The following is a 14086-nucleotide window of genomic DNA, read 5'->3' on the forward strand; positions in this document are numbered from 1 at the left end:
AATGCCATACTGGTCACAGATCCATGCCCTATTGGAATAAATCCTAGAATTCCCTATACCCCACCAACCTATACATCTCTTGCTAGGCTTACCCCTCCCTAAGATGCCAAAAACGCTTAGGAAATTGATGGCTTTCATCCTATTAGCGGCTAAACGGGTTATACCCCAATGCTGGTTAGCCAACACCCCCCCTACTTTTGCACAATTTTTGTCAGTTATTACAGATATTCGCAGGATGGAACATATCACAGCCATAATTGATGATTCCCTTCCCAGATTTGAGGCTATATGGAGACACTGGGACTCCTCTGAATACAACATAGAGAACCCCCAGGCAGTCCAGAGTTAATGAGGTATAAAGATCATGCCATTGCATCATTTCACTAACTGACCCTCTTATTTCTACCATGATGTGTATGTATTGTCTGAAAATCATATGACACTTAATGTTATTTCTTCTTGATATATAATAAGCTAAAAAAAAAAAAAAATGTTTTACCTCATTGAAAATATGCTGCTATCAATGTCTTTTCTATGAGAATGAACACTCTGTTTCTGTATACCTGAATATACTTAATAAATAAACAATAAAAAAAAAAAAAAAAAAAGAAAGGTATGGAGGTGGATCGCTGATGTTTTGGGGATGTGTGAGCTACAAAGGCACAGGAAATTTGGTCAAAATTGTTGGCAAGATGAATGCAGTATGTTATAAAAAAATACTGGAGGAACATTTGCATTAATTAGGCAAGAAGCGACGCATGGGATGTACTTGGACATTCCAACATGACAATGATCCAAAACACAAGGCCAAGTCAACCTGTCATTGGCTACAGCAGAATAAAGAATAAAGTGAAGGTTCTGGAGTGGCCATCTCAGTCTCCTGACCTCAATATCGTATCAAACGTGCAGTTCATGCAAGACAGCCCAAGAATTTACAGGAACTTTTTGCCAAGAGGAATGGGCAACTTTACCATCTGAGAAGATAAGGAGCCTCATCCACAAATACCACAAAATACTTCAAGCTGTCATTGATGTTAAAGGGGGCAATACACGGTATGAAGAACTGGGGTATGTAAACTTTTGATCAAGGTCATTTGGGTAGTTTCTGTTGGCATTATGATTTAAAAAGAGTAAACACAGTTGATTGATAATAAATGGCTTCAGCCAAACACTAACCATGAGTGAAAGAGGTTTTTGTGTTATCATTCATATTCTCTGAAGAATGGCTATGTTTATGCATTTCAAAAAAATCATTTTAGGCCTAAAGATTACATAAAACTTGAAAAACCTTATATTTATTTTTTTAAAGCAGACACTCTAGAGAGTAAAATAACAGTTATTCTTTTTATGTCACACGATATTGGTGCAGCGGTTTAGGAAACACATAATTTCAGTAAAAGATACACTAACTTTTAGGTCACACAAACACAATTTTTTTTTGGTAAAGTATAAAAGATGAGGTTGTGCCGAGTAAATAGACACCCAACATGTCAAGCCTTAAAGTGGATGTAAACCCATTTTTTAATGTCATAATGTAGAGTATAAGATTTCCTATTATTTGAGCCCAGTCTTGCCACACAGAGTTAATCCAGCTCTGAGCAATCCTCTTTTATTGTCCAGTGAGATAAAAACTTGACAAATAGAGAAAAACTTTGTCAAATCCTCCCCCTTGCTGTGAGTGACAGGTGATTTACATATTTCATGCACTAGCCTAAGACACAGGCATTATTTTTTAATTCCCACCCCCACTCCTTTCTTCAGCAGCTCTGCAAGGATTGGCTGTTCCACACCTCACCATGATTTGGCATGCTGAAGTCATGTGGTTACTTTCCTGTCTTTTCACTGGATGTTAGAGATCATAGCAGAAGTTCAGTGTAAGAAATACACAGGAGAAAATGCATATTGACAAGGAGTGTAGAGGTGGGCGGGGAGTCTACTGACATCACGACTCCACCCACCGAGCTCCAGACAACAGACCCACCCACAGAATCTGCAGTTTTTCAGGTCTAATAACAGACAGAGGGGAGACATTTGACAGGTAAAGGTACATGCAGGTGGCATGTATATCCTTATAGATAACCCCTATGGCAGTAGTTTAGAAAGGATGACATTGGGTTTACATCCACTTTAAAATTGTGTGTAGAGAAGCAAAATGATACCCCAGCTCCACTGCCAATATGATGATCTATGAACTGTGAATCGGTGCTCTAGTCAGGCCCCAAAACGCAGGACTTGAATCAGAAAAGGGCTGGCGACTTGGATGCTCTTGAATAAAAGTCCTTTATTTGGTTACAGGCTACGCTGATGCGTTTCGGCTAAGAAGCCTTCATCAAAGCATAAAATTGTGTGTACCCGTGAAACTGCAACACACCCTATATTTTCTATAGGCGACCGTTTAAATGCCCCTACAGGTCATCAGGTTAGCAGTAACCTTAAACAATGGCTCTCACAGTCGGATGTGTGACAATATGTAACGTGTAGCGCAATCAACCTTTTTGGGGATTTTAAGTGCTTTGGTGGAACTTTATTTTTTTTTTTTTTTGCCAAACTATTTTTAACAAATAGGACAAAAATCCCCTATGTGATTCATTTTTTTGGGTGACAGGTTCTCTTTGAGGCCCCAGGGGTCTAAAAGAACCCTAATGTGTCACCTATCCTCCAGTGACGCTGATGGAACACAGATGGCGTTCCATTAGCTTCTTCCCCAGCCATACCATTTTACATGTCACTTCCGGGTCAGTAACAAGAACAGGAAACCAGTAAACCCTTATTAATGGTAAACAGGGCAAATAGAGAGGATGAACCTCCCTAACAGGAGCACAGACAGCAATAAAAGCCTGATAGGTGTTCTGATCCCTCTCCATTCTATCCAAATCTAAAATAGAGTTTTGCCTTTAGTTCTGCCAACATGGCGCTGTCTTGAGGTGTCTTATTCGTCCAACTGTGTCCTAAAATATTCTGGTACTTATCATATCTGTCAGCAGATATTTTTTTTTGCCAAATCTGCCCCTAGGCTTTGGTGGTTTTGTGCAAACATATTCTGTCAACTTTCAATGAAACCTGTCTTCAGAGCACCATAGAGCTGCTAGTCTTATAGACATGCTGGTAGGTTATTTTGGCTTTTGTATCTAAATTGGCCCCAGTATGTGTATGTATGAGTGTGAGTTAGGGACCTTTAGATTGTAAGCTCCATGAGTGCAGGGACTGATGTGAATGCACAATATAAAGGCGGCCCCCGGTAACAAACATCTGACTTACAAATGACTTCTACTTACAAACGGAGGGAGACAACAGGAAGTGAGAGGAAATCTACCCCTAGGAAGGGAAATTCTTATGGGAAAAAGATACCTCCACTGAAGCTTTATCACCAATCCTTGTTTCCACAAAAACCCCAAATTTTCAAAATCCAAATGTCATAGGGACAGAAAGTGAGGTGAAATCCTCTAAACAGTTCAGACAGCAAAATAAAAATTACAGGGGTACCCTTCCCTATGCTATCCAAAAAACATTTTGGCTGGAGCTACACTTTAACAAAAGTACCTGTTCCAACTTACAAACAAATTCAACTTAACAAACCTACAGACCCTATCTTGTTTGTAACCCGGGGACCACCTATATATGTAAAGCATTGTGTAAAATTGATGGCGGTATAGACGCATCTTTTTAATAAAATAAAAATGTATTTATGTTGATGGGAAAAGAGAGCAGGAGAATGGAAAAGGAGGGTGATGACCACACAATGCATATAAAAACATACTTTTCTTATGTATCTAATCACACCAAGAGTGACCAATTGGCAATCTCAACAAGTACTCAAAATGAGATCATCCCCTGATTATTGGGTACCTTAACCACTTCAGCCCCGAGAGGTTTTACCCCCTTAATGACCAGGCCATTTTTTGCGATACGGCACTTCGTTGCTTTAACTGACAACTGTGTAGTCGTGCAAAGCTGTCCCCAAATAAAATTGATATCCTTTTTTTTTCCCCACAAATAGAGCTTTCTTTTGGTGGCATTTGATCACCTCTGCGTTTTTTTTTTTTTTTTTTGCGCTAGCACTGTTACTGTACTAATGACACTAGCAGGGAAAGGGTTAAAACCAGGGACGATCAAAGGGTTAAAGGAGTTGTAAAGGCAAAAGTTTTTTATCTTCATGCATTCTGTGCATGAAGATAAAAAAAACCTTGTGTGTGTAGCAGGCCCCCCGGTACCCCCTAATACTTACCCTAAGCCCCTTCTCTTTTCAGCCATGTCCACGATTACCTCGGCCGCCTGGGACTCTCCTCCTGATTTGGCTGGGAGGAGCAGCAAAGAGCGACTCAAGAAGAGGAGGATCGGGCCTGCTCTGTGCAAAACCAACTGCACAGAGCAGGCAGGTCTACCTTGTTTACATCGTCAGACCGCTGTTCTATCCCTCTGGGGAGCAATCGTGGGTGGCCGGCGAACATCGCGTCCACCTGACCCACTGATTGGATCCCCCTCTGGCCAATCAGCGCGCGCCTGCCCCCCGCTGGCTATTGCAGGAAATGACGTACAGATACGTTGTTTCGTGCAATAGAGCCGACCTGCCGCTGTATATGTTCTGCGGCCGGTCAGCAAATGGGGTAAAGTGTTTGTAGTATCCCCCCCCCCTCCTTTTTTCCTTGTGTGTGTTTTTTTTTTTTTTTTATGACAAGGCTAAATACTGCAGCTGTGCCGTCACGTGATCCCCCTCCGAACTTCTTTCTCGATCTATGAATAGCAGTGGGAGGGGCTGAAATTGTGACATCAGCCAGCCAGCAGAGGGAAGTAACGTGACCGCAATGTGGAAAAAGGCATTTAGCCTTTTCATTAAAAAAAAAAACACACACACACACACACACCATGGTTAATAACTGCACAAGCTAGAGGGGATACAAGTATTATAGCAGTGGGAGGAGAGCAAAAAAAAAAAAAAAACACCAAAAGCTCCTAAACTCTTAAGCACTGCTAGTGTACATGAAGCCTAAGTTTGGCTGTAGACAACCAGATTGTTAAGAGAGCCTATCACCGGATCATTCATTTCAACATCAATCTTGCCAAAACATTATGTATGAATTTATTGTACTTATTTCATGTTCCATACTTGTAAAAGCCTCCCTTGCGTAGACATCCGAAAGACCTGAGACCTCTGGGACACCACCATCTTGGATGTGATATCGGCAGCCCCAGCAGATTTAGAGCTGTCGCACAAGTATAGTATTGTATTCCCCTTCACTCCTCCCTTGGCAGCTACATAAAAGGTTATGTAGGGAGGTGAAGGGTTCAAGAGCTGGGCCAGCACAGAAGTAATTAGATTCTCCCAGAAGAGGAAAGGGTTATGATGTAGAAGAGGGGAGGGAAGACCTGTGGCTATGATGTGCAGTTTTATTTTTGTGCCAAACCTATCTTTTGGAATTATGGCCAAAAAGTTCAACCTTGGTTTCATCAGACCATAACCCATTTTCCCACATGCTTTTGGGAGACTTCAGATGTGTTTTTGCAAAATTTAGCCGGGCTTGGATGTTTTTCTTTGTATGAAAAGTATTCAGTCTTGCCACTCTACCCCATAGCCCAGACATATCAAGAATACGGGAGATTTTTGTCACATGTACCACACAGTCAGTACTTTCCAGATATTTCTGCAGCTCCTTTAATGTTGCTGTAGGCCTCTTGGCAGCCTCCCTGACCAGTTTTCTTTTTGTATTTTCATCAATTTTGGAGGGACGTTCAGTTCTTGGTAATGTCACTGTTGTGCCATATTTTTTCCACTTGATGATGACTGTCCTCACTGTGTTCTAATGCCTTGGAAAATGTTTTGTACCCTTCTCCTGACTGATAGCTAAAAATAGCGCCTGAAAAAAGCCTCAGCTGCAAAGTCAGTGTGAAAGCACGAGTGCTTTCACACTGGGGCGCTGTGCTGGCGGGGCGTCACAAAAAGTCCTGCCAGTAGCTTCTGTGCAGCGGTGGAGGAGCGGTGAATACACTGCTCCTCCACCGCTCTTCCCTATTGAAAACAATGGGGCAGCGCTGCTATACTGCTGGAAAAGCACCGCTGCCTCGGTGTTTGCGGGCAGATTTAACCCCTTTTCGGTCGCTAGCGGTGGGTTAAAACCGGCCCGCTAGCGGCCGAATAGCGCTGCTAAAACGCCGGTAAAACGGCACTAAAAATGGCGCCGCTTTACCGCTGACGCCTGGGGTGGCTCAGTGTGAAAGGGGTCTAAGAGAAAATGTCAGGAAAGGCCTACAAAAATGGCTGAACTTTATTTGGGGTTAATCAAAGGCACTTTAAATGATGGCAGGTGTGTACTGAGACTCCTATTTAACATGAGTTTGAATGTGATTGCTTAATTCTGAACACCGCTATGTCCCCAGTTATATAAGGGCGTGCCCACTTATGCAACGCATTATTTTAGTTTTTACCCCCCCCCCCCCCCAATATACTTGCCTATTTTCAGGCTGCTTTGGTCCAGTCATGTGAATTGCAGCCCCCCCCCCCCCCCCCCCCCCCCCCCCCCGTCAACCAGCGCTGCTGCTGGGAAGAGGGGGGAGCATCGACAACCGGAAGAGCTATTGAAGCCTATAGATGTCTCTGCTCCAAGCTTTACTAGCTGTTGTCTGAGTGTTCTCTCCTCTCCCCTGCAGCCGTGGGACTAGAGCAGCCTAAAAATAGATAAGTACATACTGTACATCTTTCTTTCACAGGTTAGTGTGTGTTTGTGCGGGGGCAGTTTTAAAGCCACATTTGTTTTACCTTTTTAATGTATTCCCTGCATTAGGGTAAAAAAAAAGTTTTTAGCTTTTTGTCCTTCTCCACCTCCCTAAATACTTATCTGAATCCTCAATCAATCCAGCGATGTGCACAGTTGCATTTCTTCTCTCCCATCTCTTCCTCTTCTCACAGGGACTTGGGCAGCAGCAGGAGCTATTGGCTCCTGTTGCTGACAATCAAATGCTTTGAAGAGGAATTGGGGGGGGCCGAATCAAGCCGTGATGTGTGTGTCTATGGAGCGTGGCTCTATAGACACACAGCTCAGGAGCGAGTATGCACTGTGTGTCCCAACAGCAAGCAGCTTGCTATGGGGCTACACGTTGAATAGAAGAAGCCAAGATCGCTGCCGGGGGACCTCAGGAGAGGAGGTTCGGGGCCACTGTCTGCAAAACCATTGCAAAGAGCAGGTACGTATAACCTGTTTATTCTTTTAATTTTAAAAAAAAAATATTGCTTTTTAAAAGGTGGAATGCCTGCTTACACCTAATTAGCCTTAAAAGTTGATTACACGGTCTCTTTATTGATGAGCAATCAGAGTTTTGCCCTTTTGTAATTCTGTCTTCTGCACCAGGGATAGTTTTAAGGTGAACTCCAAGTGGATATAAAAAGAAACAAAAAACTATTTTTACTTGCGACAGTGTAAGTGCCTACATTTTATCTTGATATCAGCCTCCTGTTTTCTCATATATACAACAGAACTCATGCTGGGAGAGGGAGGGGCAGTACCTGGGGCCAGTCATGTGCTGCAGTGTATGTGATGACAAGGAACTATCTAACAGGAGGTGAAAGCAAAGTAATAACTTATCGTTGTGCTGCTGTTCATACACTGTCCAGGCCGGGGCGATGAGGTGACCAGGCTCTTTTCATAACTGGCTGTGTTTGTTGTCAGAGCTGTGTAATTCTCAGGACTGGTTGGACAGGGATAAAAATCCTTTGGCAGGTAAAACTGTTCTCAAATATATATTTCATCTGTGTATTTTTGTTTCTTTTTCTTAGAGCTCATCTTATATGCTGTTTTTTTCTTGTTTTCTCTGGTAGGTAATAGCAGTTAACTCCTCCAGTGCAAATGCCCCATCCCTGGAACCATGGGGGTCCCGAGAGATGGATGAACAGTTGTCCGCCGATGACTCTAATGCAGAAAACCTGTATACTCAAGGTATTTTTTTTTATTTGCTGTGTTAGGGGTAGTTAAAATGACTCCCATGTAATGTAAGGTTAGGGAAATTAAAGTGATTGCCAATGACATAGATTGAAAAAACTAAGTCCATCTAATTCAACCAGTAGGAAAAAAAAGAATAAACAAATAGAATGTTTCCAAGTACACAATCCTCTACCCACAGCTGATCCAGAGGAAGGCAAAAAAACAAAGCATGATCCAATCTGGGTGGGGGTATTAATTCCTTCTTGATCCCTGGGGAGGCGATCACATATACCCTAGACCAACTACCCCTAGTGTAGTTTCCTATAAATGTTGTTATATTTTGTGCATTTAGGAATGCATTCAGCTCCTTTTTAAAAAAAAAAAAAAAAAAAAAAAATATTGCTCTAAACCTAGTTCCGGACAGTTCAGCAGGTCTATTCTACAGTTTACAGCTCTTACTGCAGAGAAGCCTTTCCATATGTGGAGGTTAAATCTCTTTAACTCCAGATGTCAAGAGTGCCCCTTTGTCCTCTGTAATGACTTTAAAGTGATTAACTATTAACTCACCAGGTTCACTGTATGGCTCACTTATGTATTTATGTTGTATTTATCAGTGCTGTGACCAGATTGGCTGTGATGCTCATAAGCTACACTTTGTGTGGAATCCTTCTTTTAGTACATGCTATTAGGGTTGCACGGATACCGTTATCGGTGCCAACACTAAGCATTTGCATAAGTATTCATACTCTAGCAAATGCTCTGATACCTGAAACGGATACGGTGCAGTGCAAAGAATCACATGCGATTTGAACAGTAATGCGGTGCTATTCCTGTCCGAATCGCATGCTGTTTCCCCCACCACTCCTGTGTGAACCCAGGCTTGTCATAGTGACTTCATCCTGGGTTCACGCAGGAGGGGTAGGGTAAACCGCATGCGATTAAGGCAGGAATTGCACCACATTCCTTTTCAAATCACATGCGATTCTTTGCAGTGCTGTTTGAGCCCATTCATTTTGTATGGGCTCAAATCGCACCACAAAGGTATAGATAATTGGTTTCGGCGAGTACTTGAGCGCAATATCGATACTCATATTCACAGATTTAAAAAAAAAAAAAAAACACTATCGGTGCAACCCTACAAGCTATCACAAATCTGATGAAGCTGATAACATATATCAGTGTATAGATAATAAAAAACTGAAAGTGGTTCTCCACTCTGGGGGGAAAAAAAAAGAAGCTACAGAACATTGACCTGTCCAGGGATCCAGCGTTGTCCTCACCCGGGCTAGTCATAGTGCCTTTGGGTTCCCAGCGCTGCCATCTTAACTGTGGGCAGCCAGCTGTTCTGCTTGCGGCTTTACAGCAAGCCGCGCATGCACGAGCCACGCTGCACTTTGTGAATGGTCCTGCAGTCTTCTAGGAACTGTGACGTGTCCCAGAAGACTTGCGGGGGGGGGAGGGGGGGAGAAGAACTTCTGCCTGGATTGCCTAGGAGAACCGAGCGGAAGTGGGAGCGGGTACCTGTCAAAACATCCAATTGGTGCATGTCAAAATGGCTAAAAGCTTTCAGCTGTTTTATGATAAACTTGTCTTGATAACAATATGGATGCTGCCTTTGCTGACCCTCTTAAAACTGCTATTTGACTGTTATGATGACCCACTAGCTTCAGTGGTCCTAGTCACAGACCAAGAATGAGTTGGAAGATCAGGGAAGTCAGAAAAATCTCAAAAAACCTTTCTGTATACTGGTTCTAGGTGACTGATTTTACAATAAGCTCTTTGGCCCCTTTATGAAGTTTCAGATTATTAATCGACCCCCAAACATTTACTATATAAAAATATTTTAACAGATACTACTTTAATTACAATAATTATCAAAAATTATAATAGTGGTTTCATAAAAATAGGCAATATATAAAAAATATGGGTGTTGAAAATATACTGGTGCTCCAGCAGAGTTTGAGGTGGGGGAGTAGGAGTCTACACATGTGTATATTCCTTCCCTGGAAAAAGAGTAGAAGGTCACAGACACCCAACACAAAGCATGCTGATAAAAGAGGCTAACTATCTAATCCTTGGCAACACTGTCTTGTCACTAGCCACCTAACCTTCAGGACTAAAGCCTGGCATGAAACTCAGAGGCCCCAAAAGATTAATTGATCAGCTTCACCCTTCTATTATTTTTGGACTGCCTATTAACCCAAGACATTTGCTGACTCCCTTTTGATCCCCAGCCATTTATCAACTGCCTGGTTAGTCTCCTCAAATCTTGATGGTCAATATTGCCCACTTTGGGGGACTCAGTTTTACTGAATTGACACAGCCAGGCAACTGACATTTTCAGATTGAGAGGCCAGCAGTGATGGCCTCCATGTCTTCCTCATGACTAAGGATGAGCTCAGGCGTGTTCGCACAGCCAACGTGCAGAGCCCGCCAGGAAGTTGGCACTGCGCTGCGCTAATCACAGGGAGTGAGACATTTCCTGTTCTTTGCAGACGCGCACCGGGATAATGTCTTACTGCCTGTGATTAGCACAGCAAAGTTTCCCGACTTCCTGGCAGGTTCTGCACGTGGGCTGTGCGAACACGCCGGAGCTCATCCTTACTCATGACCATTTCCTTTTACTTCTGCCAGGAGCTTGTTGCTAGACCTTCATAGACCCTAAAGCCTGGTACACACTAGGTTGCACGAAAAAAAAAATTGACTGCTCTGGTCGGAGCCGCTGTACTAACCATCCGACATTAGTACAAGCTATCTCCCACGCTGAGCTGTTTTGTTCTGACAAGGGGACGGCCAGAACACTCCAATCGGTGCTCTTTGCCATTGGCTGAGATCGCTGATCGGGAGTCGGTCGGCTGCTGGTTGCAGCATGTTCGTCCGACAGAAGCCGGCCGGCCGGTTGATCAGACAGACCGACATACATGCGGGCCGAATGTCGACCTTTTTTTTTTTTTTTAAACTGGCCAATGTCTCCCAACATTCGGCCCATGTGTACCTGGCTTAAGGCTCCTACCACGTGGAGCGGTGTACGCTACAATCAAAAGGGGATCTGTGAGCAGCTTCCCTGCTGATTTGAGCCAAACAAGATGGGTGTCACATCCATGCCTATTCAGTTTTGCCACAGGTGGTTGGACCCTTGTCAGTTCTATGGGCAGCCGAAGATAAATAGACTCCACTGTCTGCTTACATCAGGCTACCTCTGATCTGGTCTGCAAAAACAGAAGAGGATGTAGTCCTGAATCCTGCAGCTTCCAGACAGGTTTTGGTTCCTGGTTTAGTTTTTTCTGCCTTTAGGAGAATATCCCCCCCACACCCTCCAGTCTGCTTTCCCCTCCTTTGAGAAAAATGTCCTATGTCTGTGGGATTGACTGACTGCACAGATGTGGACAGCATGAAGAAGATTTGGGCTGGCAGAAGGTAAACATAATGATGGTTCACGGCTGAAAGAACCCGCTAAAAGGGTTCAACCCTCCGCTCTGACCTCCTAGGCAGGTGGGTACTTTTTGTGTGAAAGTATACTTGCCCTTTAATATCCTTTTGTTTGTATAGTATTCTGAGGTTCATAGTGACACAATTATATATTTGGATGTTCCTGTTTGTTGTGTTGGTGGCTAGGAATGGAGCTATTCGAAGAGGCTTTACATAAGTGGCAGCAGGCTCTGAACATAGGCCAGCGATGCAGCTCCAGCACCCTTACAGCTCCATGCACTGAACCCTATGGAGGCAGCATGTCGGAAAGCTTGCAGGAGGTGAGTTCCCAGAAAATAATACACTTTGCTAAAATTAATTCAAATAAAATGTAGCCATTTTTTTTTTTTAAGGTTGGATATATGCGGGTCAATTGTTTTGTGGGATTCAAAGTTTTATTATCTTGACAACTGTTCACAAGTGAATGGGGGAGGTGGAGTAATAAAGCTTTGTTTCAAACTCTTTGCACTTTGAAAAGTGGTACTGTAGATGTCTTTTAGGGGACTGCAACCGCAGCCCCATATTTTTCCCTGAACGTGGCTTAAATTACTTTTGTTTTGTTTTGCACTGGTTCATATCTGGGTGTCAACAACAGATGGACATCGTTCCACCTTATTTAGGCCAGCATCATAGGGAACTGGTCTGAACACGTAGAGTCAGTTACAGGAGAAGATAAAGGTGCGGGTCATATAGAGATACCACCACTAGATTCATATTCACTAGGATGCTATTGCCAGCAAATGTATTTTGGGGCTCCCCATTTTGGGTGATGGTGGTTGGGATATTTAAGCAAGCTAAATGATTTATCTAATAGGTTGAAGCAGAAAGTACCTGCAAATTTAAAAAAGTAGGGTGTGTATTCACCATTTCAGGCAAATCATCATTTTTTTTTTGCCTCATTTTCCTTGTGTAATCATAACCACTGCTATGTGCACAGATACAGCTTACTATTGTAGAACGATATATTCTATATGTCATACAGCTGTTTTTCGGCCAGCATCCATACATTGTAGAGAAACTAGTAAAGTAGGTTTCCTTGGCTAGTAAGAATTTCTTTTTAGCCCCCCCTTACTGCGTGAGTATACAAAACTGTACTTATGGAATAAATGAAATCCTGTTAGGGTGGTGGTAACTTTGGCAATGCAGATATATGAAATAACAAAAATGGGAATTAAAGGATAACTAAAGGTTCGGGTTTTTTTTTTTTTAAACAAACATGTCATACTTTCCTCCTCTGTGCAGTTGATTTTGCACAGAGTGGCCTTGATCCTCCTCCTCTATTGACACAGACAGCAGGACTCAGCCCCGCCCCCCCCCGACTCTTACATCATTGGATTTGATTGACAGCAGCGGGAGCCAATGGCTATGCTGCTATCAATCTATTCAATCGGGGCCGGAGACACCGGCTGGAGCTGGTGCGCTTGTTCCCATCGCTGGAAAGACCGGGTTCAGGTAAGTAAAAGGGGGGAGGGGGGGTGGTGCTGCACTACAGGAGGTTTTTCACCTTAATGCATAGAATGCATTAAGATGAAAAACCTTGAGGGTTTACAACCACTTTAAAAAGTCTTGACCAGAAAAAAAAGTTGTAGGGTCAGTGACATAAGAAGATTGCATGTTAAAATATGTATTACTGTTATATAACTCCAAGAATTGTGGCAGATGAAGAGTATGGTCAGTATAAAGAGTTTAGCATAGAAGTAACACATAAACAGATGTGAACAAACTATGCCATGATGAGCAAGTAACAACACTGAGAATTCTGCTCATAATTTTGAAACTCATTGGACCAGAAACTAGCGTCAAAGCTGAAAACGTAGGCTGTCATTTCACAAATGGCTACAACACTTGCAAGGAACTAGTAGTATCCTATTGTATGAAAAGTTTGTCTCTAGTTACAAAAAGTCTGATTCCAGCATTCACAGCTGATAGTAACATTTGTTTTAATAGACATTATCATCATAAATGTTGTTATAAGGATATTTTAATGTTCTTGTTTTTCTTTGCAGAGCAAAGATTTGTCGGGCAGGTTAGAAGCCTTGTTGAGCCGTGCGTATAATCTACAGGAAGAGTTTGGCACCAGCATGCCCCAAGATAACCTGTTGATGGATCTGGGTAACTAATGAGTGATCTGAATGTGTTATGTCCCTCTTTAAAACATCAGTGTTGTTTTCTAAGCAATTAAAGATTTAAAACTCTGCTGCTGTGCCCCTTTCACCTGCTGATGCTTTACTGTGTGTAAAATCAGTATTGGTCTGTGTCATTGTTTATGCAGGGTTAATTGCCTTCAACCTACCCCCAGGTGAAAATGGTCGGGCCTGAATATTTGCCACTTGGGCCCCATGCACTACATCATGGAAGGAAGGAGATCAGGTCTTACCTGGATTTTGTGGATAATGCACAGGGCGCCAACAGTAATGTATGGCATATCCAAATATATTGCATTCAGGACTGAAACAAAAAAATAAATAACCGGATATAGCTAGGACTATATTAAAATACTTTTAATCAGTAAGTGAAGCTTTAGCCTACATGGTTACCAGGCTTATCATACCTGCGTCGCTGAAAAAAGTACCTATGGAACTTCATCGCTAAAGCTAATAAGACAGACAGCTGATTGAGTCAGAGGAGTGAGATTGAGAATTTAGGGCTTCTTTTTTTTTTCTTTATAAAACTATGTTCATGTCAATTTGCAGTACATAGTTGTAGCA

At 42.6% G+C, this 14086-nt stretch overlaps 1 protein-coding gene across 2 annotated transcripts in view; it reads left to right on the forward strand.

Annotated features, from left to right (window-relative positions):
- MIGA2 (mitoguardin 2) overlaps positions 1-14086 on the forward strand; it is a 106220-nt gene that overhangs the window by 43811 nt on the left and 48323 nt on the right. For both annotated transcript variants that reach the window (XM_073600118.1, XM_073600119.1), the window contains exons 5-7: positions 7808-7925; positions 11526-11659; positions 13385-13490. In XM_073600118.1, the coding sequence (XP_073456219.1) occupies positions 7808-7925; positions 11526-11659; positions 13385-13490 (358 nt within the window). The remainder of the gene's footprint in view (positions 1-7807; positions 7926-11525; positions 11660-13384; positions 13491-14086) is intronic.

Source organism: Aquarana catesbeiana, linkage group LG09, assembly GCF_042186555.1.
Source record: "Aquarana catesbeiana isolate 2022-GZ linkage group LG09, ASM4218655v1, whole genome shotgun sequence".
NCBI lineage: Eukaryota > Metazoa > Chordata > Amphibia > Anura > Ranidae > Aquarana > Aquarana catesbeiana.